Consider the following 19620-nt stretch of genomic DNA (forward strand, 5'->3'; position numbering starts at 1 on the left):
CAGTGCCATGTGAGCGTCCGGAACCCAATTTCCTGACAACCGCTGCCAGCAATCATTTACAGTGGCTACATTCCTGCCAACTCTTTCTGCAGTATCGTAGTAGGAGCATCCAGCATCTCGTAGCCCTATTACATGGCTTTGTTCAAACTCAGTTAGGCGTCGACAATGGCGTCATTGTCGCCTTAAAGACATTGTCGACTAATATCGGCTCACCTAGTCGAATCTCAAAGGCAACTGACGCTCACGACCGCTACATCTACATCTACATATATAGTCCGCTAGCCACCAAACGGTGTGTGGCGGAGGGCACAATTCGTGCCAAAGTCATATTTCCCCCCCTCTGTTCCACTCGCGGATCGCACGAGGGAAAAACGACTGTCTGAACGCCTCAGTACGAGCTCTTATTTCCCTTATCTTTGAATGATGATCATTACATCCTCGGTGAAGACTGGATTTCGGAATTTAGTGAGCATCCCCTTCTGTCGTCTATCTGCAAGTGTGTCCCACTTCAAAATTTCTATGAGATTTCTAACGCTCTCGCGATGGCTAAATGTACCTCTCAATTTCTTGAACCAGACCCAACTGCTAAGGGTCCCATACAGACGAACAATACTCTAAGACTAGACGAACTAACGTATTTCAAGCTATTTCCTTTGTTGAAGGGCTGCATCGCTTCAGGATTCTACCAATAAACCGCAAACTAGGGTTCACCTTACCCGTTACTTGTGTAATCTGATCATTCCATTTGAGATCAGTTCGAATAGTCACACCCAGATACGTGACTGATGTTACCGCTTCCAAAGACTGATCATTTATTTTGTACTCATACATTAATGGGGATTTACGCCTTGTTATACGCAGTGGGTTACACTTACTAATATTGAGAGATAATTGCCAACCATTACAAAAAATGGTTCAAATGGCTCTGAGCACTATGGGACTCAACTGCTGTGGTCATAAGTCCCCTAGAACTTAGAACTACTTAAACCTAACTAACCTAAGGACATCACACACATCCATGCCCGACGCAGGATTCGAACCTGCGGCCGTAGCAGTCGTGCGGTTCCAGACTGCAGCGCCTTTAACCGCTCGGCCACTCCGGCCGGCCCAGCCATTACACCACCGCTACAGTGTATATTGAAAGAAAACCTGATGTGCATCCTCGTAGTGACGCTATTAGCGCCACTCTTATGCGGCTGGAGCGAAACGTAAATAGACATCTTTCAAACGTGGAAACACGCCTACCATCTTTCGTTTCTGTCGCACAACTATTTCTTGCTGCTGCGAATTTTTTCCGTCAGTATGTTTCCGCAACTAAATTTCTTGTATGCTTAACGCCACGAGACATACATTTGTTTTCTTCTCCCTTTCCATCTTATTCTTTTGTATTGTCGACAAAATTGTTACTTCTATCAGATTTTCTCAGGAATGGATCTTACTCTGTACCATCCTACATGGCTGTTTGTCCTAGTGTCGACACTGCGACGTGTATTTGTGCCACTGGTTAATCAGTCGCTCGAGGTCGTCACGATTACAGCAGTCCTGTAAAGGCTACGTGCCTAGAGCTGTCCGCCAACTTGCACTGCGCCATTCTGTACAGAAAGGTCCAGGTGACGGCGACCACTTGTCCGGCAGCGGCGCCAGGCGGCTCGGCGAATCAGAACGGCGCGAGATCGTGCCCATCTACAGCCGCGGCTCGCGGCCTTATGTGGCCGTCCCACTTCGTGGCGGCGCGAGTGATTCACAGGGCCGCGCAGTTTCGTAATGCCGGGTCACGTCGCGGAACCCACAAACACTCAACACCTTGTTACGAGTGCAGAGCTCCTGCTGCTAGTAATAAACTACTGCCGATCCGTGTCTCGTGACTTCAAAAGCACTGGTGGTGAAGTTTACCGCGTCTTCACTCGTACTGAGGATAGGCATGAGACGATGTAAGAAGTCAAGTAAGGTCGGCTCACCTCCACATTCACTAAAAGCAGACTCCACTCTCTAACTCAACCTCTGAAGATTAGTTTTGCTCCTTGTGACACAAGACGGGATTAGACTCAACCTGTTCAACGTTCTCCACTCTTTCTTCTTTCTGCAAGTACCATCCATTTTTCAAGATGATGATTTCTAGCACGCCGTTCGTTTCGTTTCCTGCTACACTCAAGCTGCGCACAGTTGTTTCGAGGGAACTTTTTCTTGACTTTATTTGTGACTGTACTTGCTGGTAACCAAAGAAAGGATGAAATTCAGATGTTATTGTTTTGATCCTTCTTCTATGGTTACTACTTCTCGTTAGACGCCAGGATGAGTATTTCTGACAAGAGAGCATAGCTTCTCCGGGTGTGTGGACTGAGCATAGTGCATCCTTATCCTCCAAAATTTCTAGTTAGTATGGTGAATGACTGATAGCTCTAAATGTAGAAAAATGTAAGTTAATGCGGATGAGTAGGAAAAACAAACCCATGTTTTCGAATACAGCGTTAGAAGTGTTGCTTGACACAGTCGCGTCGATTAAATATCTAGGCCGGCATGAGTGACCGAGCGGTTCTAGGAGCTTCAGTCTGGAACGGCGCGACCGCTACGGTCGCAGGCTCGAATCCTGCCTCGGGTATGGGTGTGTGTGATGTCCTTAGATTAGTTAGGTTTAAGTAGTTCTAAGTTCTAGGGGACTGATGACCTCAGATGTTAAGTCCCATAATGCTCAGAGCCATTTCACCATTTTAAATATCTAGGCGTAGATGTAGATGAGTACAGCCCCTAATGATGCTGCATGTATTCCTGATAGCTACATCCATTACTTTGGTATAGTAGGACCTGTGCCATACGTGGTATGCAATTGCAGAAGGATTCACAAAGCTATAAAAAACGGAATGGGCATATGAGGATTGTAGTGGGTAAGGCCAATAGTCGACCTCGATTTATTGCGAGAATTTTAGGGAAAGTGTGATTCATCTGTAAAGGAGATCAAATATACGACACTATTGTGACCTATTGTTGAGTACTGTTCGAGTGTCTGGGATTCGTGCCGGGTCAGGCTAAAGGAAGACATCAAAGCAATTACGAGGTGAGCTGCAAGAATTGTTACAGGTGGATTCGAACAACACACAAGTATTACGGAGATACTTCGAGATCTGAAATGGGAATCACGGGAGGGAAGGCGACGTTCTTTTCGAGAGGTACTATCGAGAAAATTTAGAGAACCGGTGTTTGAGGCTGACTACAGAACGTTTCTACTGCCGCCATCGTACATTTCGCATGTGGACCACGAAGATAAATTTAGAGAGATTAGGACTTGTACGGAGGCTTATGGAGAGTCTTTTTACCGTCACTGTTTGCGAGTGGAACAGGAAAGGGAATGACTGGTAGTGATATAGGGTATTCTCCGCCACGCACCATACGGTGGGCTCTGCAGAGTATGTATGTAGATGTAGATGAGTACAGCCTGTAATGATGCTGCTTGTATCGCTGATAGCTACATCCATTACTTTGGTATAGTAGGATCTGTGCCATACGTGGTATGCAATTGTGGAAGGATTCACAATTTCTGATTGTTCAAACGGTCCAAATGGCTCTAAGCACTATGGGACTTAACATCTGACGTCATTAGTCCCCTAGGCTTAGAACTACTTAAACCTAACTAACCTAAGGATATCACACACATCCATGACCGAGGCAGGAATCGAACCTGCGACGGTAACAGTAGCGCGGTTCCGCGCTGAAGCGTCTGGAACCGCTCGGTCACAGCGGCCGGCTTTCTGATTGTGCTACGCAAGTTGCTTCCATAACTTTTCTCACAATATTATTCTTGCAACCATTTTCAGCTTGGTATTCTCACAGTGCTGCTTAAAAACAAGGTTCAGTCCAATGCAGGCTGGGAATTTTAAGGATAAACAGAGTCCCACTGTTGTTCCTTCCCAGGTGAGATTAAGCTCATCTTTGCCCTATGTTCCTCAGATGAATAACATATTTCTGTTTTCACCAGGTTAGGTTGGCGCTCGCTTCTCTTATAGCACGTAGGGAATGTGCCAATGCTTCCGACAGACACTTCTCAGATTTCTTGCCTTGGGCAGAGACACCACAATTGCCAGCTTAGATGAAACTTCGGATAAATGTTGATGATTAGTACAGATGTTAAACAGAAGTCGTTTTGGTGCACTTTCTTGAGATTATTCATTATTATGCTTACTCTGTCTGCTTCTTTAGCCTTGAAATTGCTCAAAGAATCTTCGGTTATGAAGGAGCGCCTGCCGGGTGGCCGAGCGGTTCTAGGCGCTACAGTCTGGAGTCGCGCGACCGCTACGGTCGCAGGTTCGAATCCCGCCTCGGGCGTGGATGTGTGTGATGTCCTTAGGTTAGTTAGGTTTAAGTAGTTCTAAGTTATAGGGTACTGATGACCTCAGAAGTTAAGTCCCATAGTGCTCAGAGCCATTTGAACCATTTGAAGGAGCTTTCTGAGCGTGAAGGTTATGAAATTAACTTTTTTGAGATGACGTATACGTTTTCGAATAAAAAGACAATGATTGTCGGTTTCTCTATCTCCATCAAACCGCCATGGTCGGGGCACTAAAGAGTTTAGAATGTAGGGGGAAGTGCCTGTGACAAGTGGAAATTGCGTCTCCGTCTATAAGACATTCTCTGAAGGTATAATTGGTAGTGCGCTACTCGCGGAGTGCAGGAATTTTAACTTGTCACTTACACTCTTCTGAGAGTAAAATATTTATTTCTCAATAATGAGATTGATTGATTGACTGCTTTTCAGCATGACGTACTAGAAATATGACATGAAAAAATGGAGCTATGGAAAAGATCAAGACGTTATATTTCCTATTATTGAAACAATTAAGATAGCCAATGCAGCTATACTCATATCCTATTATCATAAAGAGATATTGATCGTTATTACTGTTACTGCTATTCACACTATTGAGTTCTGAGGTACGAAGCAACAGTAGATGATGTATTGATATCAGGTCTAGGTCAGCATGAGACCAATGGCTGACGAGATGCTCAGAGGAGGTATTAAAACAGTGTTACAGTATTAAACATTAGTCCACAAAATACGGCAGTTGATGATTCGACGTTCAGGCAGTCAGCACGAGCAGAGTTGGTGTGGCGTTTCGCTGTGGAATGCGCCGGTCAGCTCTCGGCACGCTGCTAATAGCGTGTTGGCTCAGCAGTAGCGACATCACGAGGCCAGTCACCTCTTCCACGTTAACGTTCAGCCGCGTCCATGGCAAGCGAGGCTGCACACAGATCACGCGAGACAATGGACAGGACACCCACGACCCTGTCACAGTCTGCCCACGGGGGAGGCGTCTACCAGCTCTGCTCTGAGTATGTGAAGTCGTGCAGAGAAGTGTCATGGCTTCCCATCAGAAGAGAGAGACTGGCTCCATCGAAGTCCGCAGGTGCAGAGATGAGCGGCAACAGAGGTTCATCCATACAATGAAGGACGTCAATTTGCTCCTAGGTCCTGCTGGTTAAGCTGCCAGAAGGCCTGCCAAATGGTGAGGGCCACAGCTTCCCATCAGTCTTGACTCGGTAGTTGGTACTGCAGCTCACACTGCTCCACTGAAGACCAAAGGGTACTAGACGAGCAGAGGGTCGACTGACAAAGAGCTACCCTCCTCTCAGGATGGCTGCAAACTGAATAGAACTCCACCAAAACTGAAGAAGTATTTATGCAGGACACGCTTGTATGCTCTGCTATAGTTAGGTGGCAACAATTTTATTTGCCCTCCTGCTTTTCTCGTTTGGTCAGCTCCCTCTCTCCGCCATGTAAGTAACTGAATAATTACTCTTGCATCTCTCTTAGGACTTCTTGCACTTAGGTTTTGCACAGTGACAATTACGACGATATCCCACCCTGACCACGATTTCATTTTGCTACATTGTTCGATCGGGTGTTCAACTCGCTCAGGGTTTTTTAATACCTTCCACGTTCACTGATGCTCCATCAGCGATCCTTTCTTGCTGGCATTCCACTTGGGTATTGATCTGTGCTACTCCGCCTCTGGTGTTGCCAGGGAAGAACTTTGAAGTTTTTCTGGCTGCACCAAGTATTACACTCTGCTGTGCGACAACATTGTACACACTTTACTTCCTCATCCGTTTACAGTTGTGGTAAATGCAAAGACGTAGGGAGCGATGCTCTTGCCTCATCATTCAGGTAGAAAATATTTTCCGGGCATTATATGTTTCTAGTAAAACAGCGGGCTTCGTTTTGTTTTCTGCATTATTTGTGTATCAGAAAGTAGTCACTAAAGACAGAAAGCAGTAATGGGCATCAGAGCTGTGACTGAAATTAAATACTTTGCTGACCATAAAAATTGCAACATTAGGAAGGATAGCAAATAACGAAATTTTAATTTTTTGTAGTTTGTTAACAATGATGTGTTGAGATTAAATACAGTGGTCTCGAGGAAAGTACGCTACAAGGATGGACGGGACGGCTGATATTTCGACATGGATGGTTTTCTAGGCGAAATGCACTTGAGCTAAACATCTCAACTGTTACCTGATGATGAAGCAGAACCTCTGAAACTTGAAAACTTAAAATTTATGTTCTCGTAATGTTGTGTTTTACTTGTGTTATGAACTTTTTTTCAGAAATAGATATAATTAAGAAAAAGACAATCCCTCCAGAACGTCAAAATATTACTCTATAAAATAAATTGTCTGTACTAGTTTTATGAAACACAAGACCATACCGTAATAAAGGTAACGAAATTATTCATCTGTAAAACACTATGTAAATCTTTCCAGAAAAAATGACAGACATTCTGTGTATTTCAACTGAACGTGTTTTTAAGGAAACAGTTTATCTTTATTTAGTATACCCTTAGCCTTTGTTCCAGTTATTAAATTCTTAAGCTGCAATTTTTACACAGTAAAAAACAACGATGAAGAAAGCGCAAACGAGATTGTTTCTTTTACGGACTATTTCATGAGGAGCACTCGTTAAATGGAGTTAAGATACGTGCATTTGCTCCGTGACTCATATGCTGATTTGTTGCTTGTTTTACGTACTTCATTAAGAATGTGTTTCTCAGTAAGAGGACGTTCTTGCCCAGAGCGTGGTTGCTGCATATGCTGGGCAGAGTTAAGGTGGAGTGCAGTTTACCCAGGAAGTAAGAACTAAGCCTCAATCATCTACAAAATGCAGGTTGTCTTTAAACAGAAACTCATTAGATAATATCTGCATACAGTTATGCACATTGATCTGAACAGAGACCAGAGTCTTAAAGTAATGCAGAAATATATAAAATTCCGACTGAAGTCCGATGTGTTGAAACTATCGAAGTCCCCATGTTTTGAAACTATCGAAGTGGAACGTTTGTCTTCGAGAACAGCTTCTTGTACCCGAGATCCTTTTCCTGTAAATGGTCTGTTGTCTAGATGGTTAGATTTCTGTGATGTGAGTCAGAGTTAAATTCTCTGGCAAGTGACTGCAGTTGTAAGACTGAGGATGATCTGTACAGTCACAGCCGCAAACACATTTTAAACTTTTCTTGCCCTCGAACGTAGTCTTCAAATTAAGGGAAGCAAATTGACTAGTAGTTCAGGAAATGGATGGATGGATTTACAATTTTTGGGTGCTAAACAGCTTGGTAATCAGCGCCCGTAGTTCGGAAAGTAGCTCGAGTTTGTTAAACATTGGTACATATACTGAGGTGATAAAAGTCGTTGGATATCCCCCAATATCGTGTTGGACCTCCATTTGCCCGGCGTAGTGTGGCAACTCGACGTGGCATGGACTCAAGAACTAGTTGGAAGTCATCTCCAGAAATACCGAGCCATGCTGTCTCTACTGCCGTTCATAATTGTGGAAGTGTTGCCTGTGCAGGATTTTATGCACGAACTGACCTCTCGATTACGTCCCCAAAATGTTCGATGGGATTTATGTCGAGCGATCTGGGTGGCCAAATCACTCGAATTGTGCAGAATGTTCTTCAAACCGATCGCGGACAATTGTGGCCCGATGATTTAGCGCATTGTCAACCACAAAAATTTCGTGAGGTGATATGCTATGTGATTACAGGCTTTCTCGACGTATCCCAATAATAGAATCTTCTCGGTTGGTCAGCCGAGTGGTGGCGTCATCTTGTCGCAAAGTTTCAGTGAGTTTCGTATCCATCATATAGATACGCAGCACATGGCATCCCGACATTTCACCTGAAGATACCGGCTACCAAACTCTTTGGAAAGTTGTGACAAGACTATGCCACCTCTCGGCTGACCACCAAAGAAGATTTTATCACTGGAATATTCTCTTTTTTAAATATGCTATTGTATTGCTTTCCTTCCACTAACCGTGTAACAAAAGTCTTCTTTTGTTACTAGTAAACACCACTAAGTGATCGGGCCTTAGGGATGTTCCGATGGCCGACTGCTGCCTACAAGGCAGTACTAGGAGCTGTCTATGGTCGTGTGACATGTGATCAGCATGACACCAATCCTTCCGCCGTTATTGCCAGCAGATGAATACTGACGATGCCGCTGCTTCTTTATTCAAGCAGCTCCTCATTTGATCTCAGAAGCGCTGAGTGGGCCCCGTACCAGACGTCCCTACCTCAGAAACCATTTGAGGAGGTACTGTGAATCAAACCTGGGTCCTTCCGCAACGAAAGTAACAACGCTTACTATTTTTTATCTTCGTTCTTTCGATCTCTTTCTTCGTCGTTTTCTCGTCGGTGCTATTGTGCGGATGTAGCATGACATCTTTCAAATTCTATCGATGAGAAACTTTCGGCTACGGAGGCCCTCTTTTCTGTTATTATTCTAATCATCTTACTCACAGGTATCTGCCAACATACACTGATAAGAAGATGAAATCTGAGGTGAAGTTCTTGATTAACTCTGTATTTATTCCATTTATTCATGCAGCTCTTCGATTTACTATCCTATTTTGTGGTCCATCGATTGTTGTATTGTCGACTTCCATATATCGTTTTCCTCATCGTTGTATGAGGAGAAATATTCACTTTTAATTGATTTATGATGTAAGACGTACGCTACAAAACTGGAAAATTTCCTCTGAATTATTCAAATTAAATAAAAGATTGAGAAGTCAACTAATAACTTTAAATGAAAACTATACACGTCGATATAACTTTGAGAGGCAGTGGTCATCTTCAGTGGGATCATGGAAGAGGAATAAAGTAGTGCTATCATTTAACCTGAAAAAAATTAATGAGAAATGAAATCGAAATAAGTGTTTAGGGCGAATAAACCTGTGAGCACATGAGTAACTTTCTGTGTAAAATTTCATCATATCCATCTGCAGAAGAGAGAGTAGCGGCTGCTTTGATAGTGATATGATACGAGGAGATCTCGGTTTTAGTTTTTATGAAAGAACCGTATCTCGAAGAAATCAGGTGAAGATTTAAATTTAGATTGTTTGGCTATTAACACCTGATTCTCTTGGTTACGAGCCCTTAACGTTATTTTTGCGCTCTATCCGATTATTTGCTTATAGCTGACAGAAAAACGTGACGTAGCGTTACTGCGGTTTCCAATTTATAAACGATCAGTAAATTAGATAAACGATGGGTAAATTCTTCCAGAATCTCGGCAGGCCTTGAATCAATCAATGCTGATCGCTCAGACGCGATAAGACAGTAACGTGCACAGAGTGATATTTAATCTGTAAGACTCAGTCAGTTGTGGGTTCGAGATACCAAAATAAACCGTAAAAACTGTATGTGTTTGCTTTTTAAGCTACTTTATTCTTAAGCTATTTTTCTACATCCGTGATTCAAAGAGCAATGCAACAATAGCTATCATCGGAAAACTTTTACTGGTAATATGACCACTGGTTAAGTTACACTCGGACGTCAGCATATAATAAATCCAAGTGAAGCTCTCTGTCTTCAAGTCATTGTGGCAGACTGAAACCTGTTGTAACCTGCCTGTCGCTAAAAATGCTTCGTAAATAGAATTGAATGGACTGCCTTAAGGATTGGGTCTGTAGGGAGAACCGGCCGAGGGTAAGTCTTCGGGTTATTCATACGAGCTTCTCTGCTTCGTACGGTCACTCCTATCCGCTGCAACTTGGGGTTCCACATTTTAAGAATCATCTTGTGTTTACCTAGAGCTGCCAAATCATATGCATACTAAATACACTATCTGATCGAAAGTGCCCGGACATTCGTGTGTAATATAGAACTGACCACTAGATGTCAGTCGGCCGCGGTGACCGAGCGGTTCTAGGCGCTGCAGACCGGAACCACGCGGCTGCTACGGTCGCACGTTCGAACCCTGCCTCGGGCATGGATGAGTGTGATGTCCTTAGGTTAGTTAGGTTTAAGTAGTTCTAAGTCTAGGGGACTGATGACCTTAGATGTTAAGTCCCATAGTGCTCACAGCCATTTGAACTATTTTTTTTGCACTAGATGCCAGGAGAGCGGACCCGCCAATATAAAAAGAGGCGAAAAGTTTAATGTTGTCAGCTGAGAAGCAGAAACAGCGGACTGGGTCTGTCAGGAGAACTTAGTGAATTCGAACGTCGACTGGTCCTTGGATGTCACGTGAGTAACAAATCCATCAGGGACATTTCAACCCTTCTAAAGCTGCAAAAGTCGACTACTGATGATGTGACTGTAAAGCGACCGAAGGCACAACCACAGCTGAAGCAGAACTAGGCAGACCCAATGTACAGACAGAGAGGAACCATCGAACGTTGCAGAGATAGTTCTAAAAATAGTACGAAATCAGCGGATGGAATCACTCGCTAATTCCAAAGTCCTGTCATCAGTCAAGCTTGCACAATGACAGGGCGTAGGGAGTTGAATGGAGTAGAATGGTCGAGCAGCTCCTCAAAAAAATGGTTCAAATGGCTCTGAGCACTATGGGACTTAACTGCTGAGATCTTCAGTTCCCTAAAACTTAGAACTACTTAAACTTAACTAACCTAAGGACATCAGACACATCCATGCCAGAGGCAGGATTCTAAACCTGCGACCGTAGCGGGCGCGCGGTTTCAGACTGAAGCGCCTAGAACCGCTTGGCCACAACGACCGGGCAGCAGCTCCTCATAAGCCACGAACTTCTGTAGTCAGTGCTAAGCTCGTCGGAGACGGTGACTGTACCAGCATAACAATACACTCTGTAACAATGTAACGTCTGCGAGGCAGTGGTTTGTGTACAATAAATGAAATGAACTAATAATGAAATGAAGTGGCTAGCCCGAGTGCCGACTTGAACCCAATGGGACACCTCTGGGATGAGTAAGAACGTCGACTTGGCACCAGACACCAGCGTCCAACATCACTGCTTTGTATGGTTTCGGCTTTTGCGGAAGAATGGGCTGCCATTCAATCACAGACATAAAGATAGTCACTGTAAGTGTCTCCAACAGAGTTCAAACCCTAATGAAGGCGAAGAAAGGACACACCCCATATTAATGTCCACTAATATTTGTCCGGATACATTTGTTCAGACAGTGTAGTTAGATAGCAGAGGGCTCTACTTTTGCATACAAATTGCTGGCTTAATGAGGTAAGACACACCAGTCAATGATAGCCTTACCTACTCCATCAGAAGATGCCTCGCGAGACGGTCAAACCACGATCAAAGAGATACATGTTACGTATTTTAACTCATGGTTATTAATGATGATATCCCATTTATTTATGACTGGATGAAAAAATTTGGATTTAAGACAATCCCGTCAAATCTCAAGCAATCCTCGTTACGCACCGAAGAGTGATCAGTTTTTCAAAAGTTTCCACACCGACACTAGTTTGTTCGATGCAGTCTGTGTAGTTGCTAGGTACGATGTTGTTATGTTTGCTTACAGTATGCTTGTGTGTTCCTCGAGTCCCCTGCGACTTGTTAGTCAGTTAGTGCGTGACAGTCCAAGCATCAGGACGCTGGTAGTAGATGGGATTTACAAATGCAGAAAAAGCCGATATGCTCACGGGGTGTGGAGAGTGTTGAAAGAATGCAGTTCGTTCTTGTACGGTGTATGCGGAAAATATCCCAATAGATGTCAACCATCTCGGCAGTTATTTGTCAACTCCTTCAACCAGTTACGTGAAAGAGGTAGTGTAAAACCTAGACGACATAAAGGAAGGAAACAAGTGACGACAGAAAAGGGAGAAATTGATGTTCTTGCTGCTGTTGCAGTTGATCCGCACTTTAGCTCCCGCGCAGTCACACGAGGAAGTGGCATGAGTCAGGCAAGTGTCCTACGCATTCTCCATCGATATAGGCTTCATCTCTACCACATATCTCTCCATAAAGAGCTGTATGAAAACGATTATGAGAATCATGTTTACTTTTGTACAAGAGCATTAAGGCAGGATACTCCGGATGTGCCATGAATCTTGTTTCGCGATGATGCCACATTTGCCAACCATGGCCGCCACGTAAACAGCCGAGACATGTGCTATTGGTCAGTTGACTTGGTCAGTTGGGACGTCAGCGTCCTCGGAGTGTAAACGTGTGGTGTGGGGTAGTGGACCGTCAATTCATGGGCTCGTTTTTCCTAGACGGAACACTGAACGCGCACAAGTATCGCAGCCTTCTAACAGACCATTTTCCACGGATTCTAGTGGACGTCCCTCTGCAGACTAGGAGGAACCTATGTACCAACATGATAGCTGTCCAGCCCATAGTGCACGAGGTACTACAGCATTTCTTCACGAATTGTTTCCAAATCATTATATTGGACGCAGAGGACAAGTATCTTGGCCAACCCGTTCCTCGGGTTTGACACTTGTAGACCTTGTTCTGTTGAGGAAACTGAAAGACGCTGCCTACAAGGACAGACCAGCTACATCCGATGATATGTAACGACGTATTACTGCTGGCTGCTCGGACATCTCCGCTGCAGAGCTACCACGTGTGCCCCAGTCGTTCCATACCAGACTGGAAGCGTGTGTTGTCGCTGCCGGTGGTCATTTTGAACACAACCTGTGATGGCCAGCTGTCTCGTTTCTGGTCAGATTCCACATTACTAATGTACAGAGGATAGGCAAAATAGTGTGAACACATATACCTACTTGGGAACGGTTTATTAATAAGGGATTGGACCCCAGTTTGCTCGTAATACAGCTGCGATTCTCTTTGGATACTGGCACACAGTGATTGTGTAGTCTCCAGTGGAATGTTATACCACTCTTCGATTAGAATCTCTTCTAACTCCTGTAGTGACGAAGACGGCGGAAATCTCCTTCACAGTCTGCGCCCAATACCGCTCACAAGCTTTCGATAATGTTCAAGTCCGGGGACTGTGCTGGCCAGGTAAGACGCTGCAATTTAGTTGCATGCTCCTCATACCACGATTGTACTGTCCTGACTGTGTGAATGGGTGCATTATCGTCCTGAAATATGGAATCTTTGTTGGTGGACAATATTTGAATCATGAAGTGCACCTAATGACGTAAAATGCTCACATAATCGTTGTCTGTAACACAGCCTTTGAGAGTAATGATGGTACCACCAGAATACCATGATATGGCTGCCCACACCATCACACTGATCAGCCGTCCTGGATTCATGCTCCAGACACCATGTTTTACGCTTCTTTGCGTTGGTTATCATCACTAATGGTTTCAATATAGTAGATATAAAGCGTATTCGCTTAGTTCTCGGCGGACAGTGTCGATAATGTTCGCCTCCGTAGCGCAGCGGTAGCAAGGGGGCCCGGGTTCCATTCCCAGCAGGGGACTGGTTGTTGTGTGTACTTCATCACCATTTTCATCATCATTGACACGCAAGTCGCCGAAGTGGCGTCAACTAAAAAGACTTGCAATACGTTGCCGAACCCCGAAGGGGATATCGCGGTCAACAAATGCCATACGATCATTAGTGTCGATAGATGCTGGTCTCGAAAATGGCTGTTGAGCTCTACAGTCACTTTAGCCGCGGTAGTTTTGTGTTGTTTTGACACAATTCGTGTTAGCGTACCACGATCTCTGTCATTCAGTTTTGATTTGCGCCCACTATTACATTTGCACTATGAAGTCTTTCCTTGTTTTGTGTAGGCTATCAAGACTGTTGAAATAGTCGCTCTTGGAACATTCAATAAGCTGGCTCTCTTTTTTACTGATGCTCCAGCTAATCGGGCCTCCACAATCTGCCCTCTTTGGAACTCTGTTAGGTCTTTCATTGCACGCCGACCTCGGCCTCTGAATGCAAATACGAAGTGTGCACTATAAGCTGCACTGATGCCTAGCCCGTACTGAACACGCACAGTCTAGCGCGTCTCGTGCCTTATCTGTGTTGTTGACCGTCAAACACAACCATCTCATTACTACCACTGTTCACATTATCTTGCGTATCCCCTGTATGTACGTGTGTGGTCGTACAAGTACAGGTGTGGAAACTTTCCAAAATACGATATCTCGTACACAACTCGCACTAGAATCTTACAAAAAACACTACCGACATTCTAATTTATCTTACTATTATTTTGTTAGTGTCACTAAGCATTGTTAAATTTAAAAAAGGGTATGTCTCCACAAAAAATACGCTTTCTAAGTGTTATTATGTTCTGTCTACAATACGAGCCCCTGACTACCAATCCATTCTGTGAAAACCTAACCAAGAACACTTTCCATTTCCGCAATGTTTGCGGTGCAAGTTTTATGTGATTCACACATCTTCGCAGCTAGAAATAGTGATATAATTGTACATGAGCAGTTAGCCTATAATGCAAATAATGGCCTAGCTTTTCCCGTGTTCCATACACTGCAATGTACTACGAAGATATCCAAACTGCACCGTTATCTCCTCCAAAACTTCTCTGTGAGACGTATAGGCGACAACACATCGATCAATGATGACCTTACCTGTTCCTCCAACGGACTAGCCTCATTGCGCATGGTCAGAAGAGAACATACTATCCATTACATTTCCTTCGTAGTGTCTTCAGTATTCGTAAACGCAGATGTTGTTGTCTTCAGTCCGAAGAATGATTTGATACAGCTCTCTACGACAATCTATATCGTTCATGCCCCTTCATCTCAGTGTATCCGCCACAACCGATATCCCTTTGAACCTACTTACTGCATTCAGGCCTTGGTCTCCCTCTATAATTTTAAGCCGTATAGTTGCTTCCATTATCAAACTGATAATTCCTCGTTGCCTCAAGGTGCGTCCTATCAACCGACCCACACTTAACGTAACTTCCTTTTCTGCCCAATTCGATTCAGTACCTCCTCATTCTTTATCCGATTTACCCAACATATCTTCAGCATTCTTGTGTATCACTAATTTCAAAAGCTCCTGTTCTCTTCTTGTCCTCGCTATAATATGTTTGAGTGGCGAACTACAAAAATCACGGGTATTTTAGCTGCCGTAATTGTAAGATCAATCCTCCCTTTCTGTATATACAAAAGGCAACCACTCATGATTATTTAACTGTTATTAAATGTGATTAGTAAAAAACTAAGTGGTTTCCACAACAGCGCGTGTATTAGTCAACGATAATCATTGGTAAGCTGCAAACTGTATCTTTGGATGACGGGAAATTCGATTATGAAATATTACGAAGCGTAAATTGTGGCTTAAAAGCTATTTAACATTTCATTTCTAATCGGCCAGAAATAATACAAAATCAGAAACAGTGCGGATAAGTAGTAACGTCGGAAATAGGAAGTTGAAACAATAACATCCAAAGAAGTTATTAACTATCTTGTCTTCGGAAACGTAGCAACAAATGAAGGGTAAAAAGTCAACATTAATTATTATTATGAAAACCCGAAATTAGTCGCCGTTACAGTGAAGATGTTTGTAGCTGCTCCATCTGATATGCAGATATAACGAAAAGTCTGGCATATACAGTAGATGACAACATCATTATCTTACATCAGAGAAGCCGACGACAGCAGATCGACTGAGGGCGGCTACAATACGTAATCTACCCATCCAATCTTCAACATTCTTCTGTAGCACCACATTTCAAAAGCTCCCTTTCTCTTCTTGTTTCAAGTGTTTATCGCTCATGTTACACTTCCATGCATGACGACAGTCCGTACCAATACTTCCAGAAAAGACTTCCTAATATTTAAACCTATATTTGATGTTAGATGTCAGAAAATTTCTCTTCTTGTCAAACGCTGTTCTTGTCATTACGTCTACATTTTATAACTTCTCTATATCGGCTATCATTAATTATTTTGCTCCCCAAGTAACAAAACTCATGTACTACTTGAAGTGTCTTGTTTCCTAGTCTAATTCCTCAACGTACCCTGATGTAATTCGACTACATTCCATTATCCTTGTTTTGCTTTTGTTGTTGTTCATCTTATGTCCGTCTTTCAAGGAACTGTCCATTCCGGTTCAACTGCTCTTCCAAGTCCTCTGCTCTCTCTGACAGAATTACAATGTCATCGGCAAACCTCAAAGTTTTATTTTTTCTTTCTGAACTTTAATTCATACTCGAAATTTTTCTTGGATTTCTTTTACTGCATGCTCAATGTACAAATTGAATAATAGCGGCGACAGGCAACGGCCTTGTCTCACTCCCTTCTCAACCACTGATTCCCTTTCACAACCCTCGTCTTTTATAACTGCCGTCTGGTTTCTGTAAAAGTTGAAAAATAGCCTTTCGCTCCCTGTATTTTACCCATGCTACCTTTAGAATTTGAGAGAGAGTATTCCAGTCAACATTGTCAAAATCTTTCTACGATTCTACAAATGCTATAAACGTGGGTTTTCTTTTCCTTATCCTATCTTCTAACATAAATCGAAAGGTCAGTATTGCGTCGCGTCCATCTGCATTTCTCCGGAATCCAAACTGTTCTACCCTCAGGTTGGCTTCTACCAGTTTTTCCATTCTCCTATAAAGAATTCGTGTTAGTTTTCTGTATCCATCACTTATTAAAGTGATAGTTCGGTAATTTTCGCACTTGTCAGCAACTGCTTTCCTTTACATTTTTCTTGAAGTCTGAGGGTACTTTGCCTGTCTCATACATCTTGCACAACAGATGGAAGAGTTTTGTCATGGGTGGCTCTCCTACTTCTGACGTAACGTCGTCTACTCTCGGGGACTTGTTTCGAGTCAGGTCTTTCACTGCTTTAACAAATTCTCCTCGTAGTATTATATCTCCGATCCTATCTTGATCTATCTCTTCTTCCAGTTCTATAATACTGCCTTCTAGTTCATCTCCTTGTATAGACCCTCTATATACTCCATCAATCTTCCAAATTTCCCTTCTTTGCTTAGGACTGACTTTCTATCTGAGCTTTTGATATTCACGCGGCTACTTCTATTTTCTCCAAAGGTTTCTCTAATTTTCCCGTAGGCGGTATCTACCTTTCTCCTAGTGAAATATGCTTCTAAATGCTTACATTTGTCTTCTAGCCATTCCTGCTTAGCCATTCTGCACTTCCTAACAATCTCATTTTTTTAGACGTTTGTATTCCCTTTCATCTGCTTCTTCCGCTGCACTTTTGTGTTTTCTCCTTTCATCAATTCAATTATTTCCTATGTTATGCAAGAATCTCTACTAGGCCTTGTCTTTTTAGCTATTTGCCGCCTTCTCTATTTCATCTGTCAAAGCTACCCATTCGTCTTCTACTGTATTCCTTTCCCGTGTTATAGTCAATCGTTGCCTCGTGCTCCCTCTGAAACTCTCACCTACCTCGGTTCTTTCAACTTATCCAGGTCCCATCTCCTTCATTTCTTACCTTTTTGCAATTTCTTTAGTTTTAATCTACAGTTCATAACCAATAAATTACAGCCAGCGCCCACATCTGCCCCTGGAAGTGTCTTACAATTTAAAATCTGCTTCCCAAATCTCTGCCTTACCATTATACGATCAGTCTAAAACCTTCCAGTGTCCCCAGCTCTCTTTCACGTATACAGGCTTCTTTCATGGTTCTTAAACCAAGTGTCAGCTATGGTTAAATTACCCTCTCTACGAAGCGGATTCCTCTTTCACTTCTTTCCCCCTGTCCATGTTCACCTACAATTTTTTTTTCTCTTCCTTTTCCTACTATCGAATTCTACTCCCCTATCACAGCTAAATTTTCATCTTCCTTAGCTATCTGAAACATTATTGAATGGCCAAGAGGTCAAAACCATGACGTGACAAAATTCATTAATACGTGAGCTGTACGGAGAACGAATGCCAAGTATAGTGAAATAAAGTACAGACTTTATGATGTGTGGCAGACACTGCATCTGGGATTTGGGATACGGGAGAGCGCGGGCCGCGCTGGTGGGAGGGGCGTGGGCGTGTACGGGGAGCGTTGTGCGCGGCGGCAGCGCAGTCCGCCAGCGGCCGGCACAGCAGCAGCCAGCAGCCAGCAACCAGCAGCCATCAGCAGCGACCATGGGCAAGGCAACCGCCGTCGGCATAGACCTGGGCACCACCTACTCGTGCGTGGGCGTGTGGCAGCACGGCAAGGTCGAGATCGTCGCCAACGAGCAGGGCAACCGCACCACGCCCAGCTACGTCGCCTTCACCGACACCGAACGACTCATCGGCGATGCCGCCAAGAGCCAGGTAACAACACCTGCTGTCTTCCGCATCCGCGAGCCACCCTTCTCCGCGCACCCAGCGCTCCCTTTCGCTGTTTTTTTTCTTTTTTTTGTCAGCATTATTCTGGCTGGTCTAAAGCAGCCCGCCATTAATTCCTCAGCTACTCCCTTGCGCAAACATCTTCGTTTCAGAGAAGCACTTGCAACCTGCGTCCTCAATTGCTTATTGGATATATTACAATTTCTGTCTTCCCCAATGTTTTTACCTTGTAAAACTCCGTCTAGTACTTACAAGGAAAAGCCCCCAGCGCCCCCCTCCTCAGATTTTGTGGTAGGATGGCACAATGGACAGCCCGTCAAAAACTGAACACAGATCGAGCATGAAAACAGAGAGATGGTGTACTGAACTGTGAAAAAAAGAAGCAAAATATGAACAGTGAACGGTCGAAGCCCAAGATGTGAGCAATCGAGCGAATTTTCAGAACCAGGCGTCGTGGTTATGTGGTCAAAATGTGCCGGCCGGTGTGGCCGAGCGGTTCTAGGCGCTTCAGTCCGGAACCGCGCTGCTGCTAAGGTCGCAGGTTCAAATACTGCCTCGGGCATGGATGTCTGTGAGTCCTTAGGTTAGTTAGGTTTAAGTTGTTCTAAGTCTAGGGGACTGATAACCTCAGGTGTTAAGTCCCATAGTGCTTAGAGCCATTTGAACCATACACTAATACGGGAGACAGATATACATTCGTTTTAGTTCCAAAACTCACCTGGACTGTGCAATTTTGCTGGCACGGTAGCTCAGCGTGTTGGGTCAGAGGGTTTAGCTACCCTCTGTAATAAAAAAAAAAAAACTGAGTGAACGGATCAGCGAACAACCTGAACGGGCGTCATCGGACATCCGCCCCGAACAAATTCAGCGAACGGTATAGAATAAAATGAGATAAAAAAAAAGTGTTGGGCTGCAACTTGGAAGAGCGCTGTTCAGATCTCCCTCCCTCCTCATTTTTTTTCCTCGTAAAATTGTAAACTGGTCGTCCAGTCACTACGAGTCTGTTCGCTGTATTCAAATTTGTGCCTGTGTCATGCAGTAACGTCCGTTTGCAACAGCGATGTCAAGGAAAGGACCTACCTCCTACCTGTTCTACACAAGTACCCCATGTTATGACTGTTACGTTCCGTTTATTTGTTGTTTTTATTTCTATATG

The 19620-nt window shown here is 43.8% G+C and overlaps 1 protein-coding gene across 1 annotated transcript in view; it reads left to right on the top strand.

The window, feature by feature from the left end:
• Positions 1 to 18230: 18230 nt before the first annotated feature.
• The window catches only part of LOC126482214 (heat shock protein 70 B2-like), a 139436-nt gene continuing 138046 nt past the window's right edge, over positions 18231 to 19620 (top strand). The window contains exon 1 of the mRNA XM_050106196.1: positions 18231 to 18449. Within this exon, the coding sequence (XP_049962153.1) occupies positions 18276 to 18449 (174 nt within the window). The 5' untranslated portion in view covers positions 18231 to 18275. The remainder of the gene's footprint in view (positions 18450 to 19620) is intronic.

Source organism: Schistocerca serialis, chromosome 1 (assembly GCF_023864345.2).
Source record: "Schistocerca serialis cubense isolate TAMUIC-IGC-003099 chromosome 1, iqSchSeri2.2, whole genome shotgun sequence".
Classification (NCBI taxonomy): domain Eukaryota; kingdom Metazoa; phylum Arthropoda; class Insecta; order Orthoptera; family Acrididae; genus Schistocerca; species Schistocerca serialis.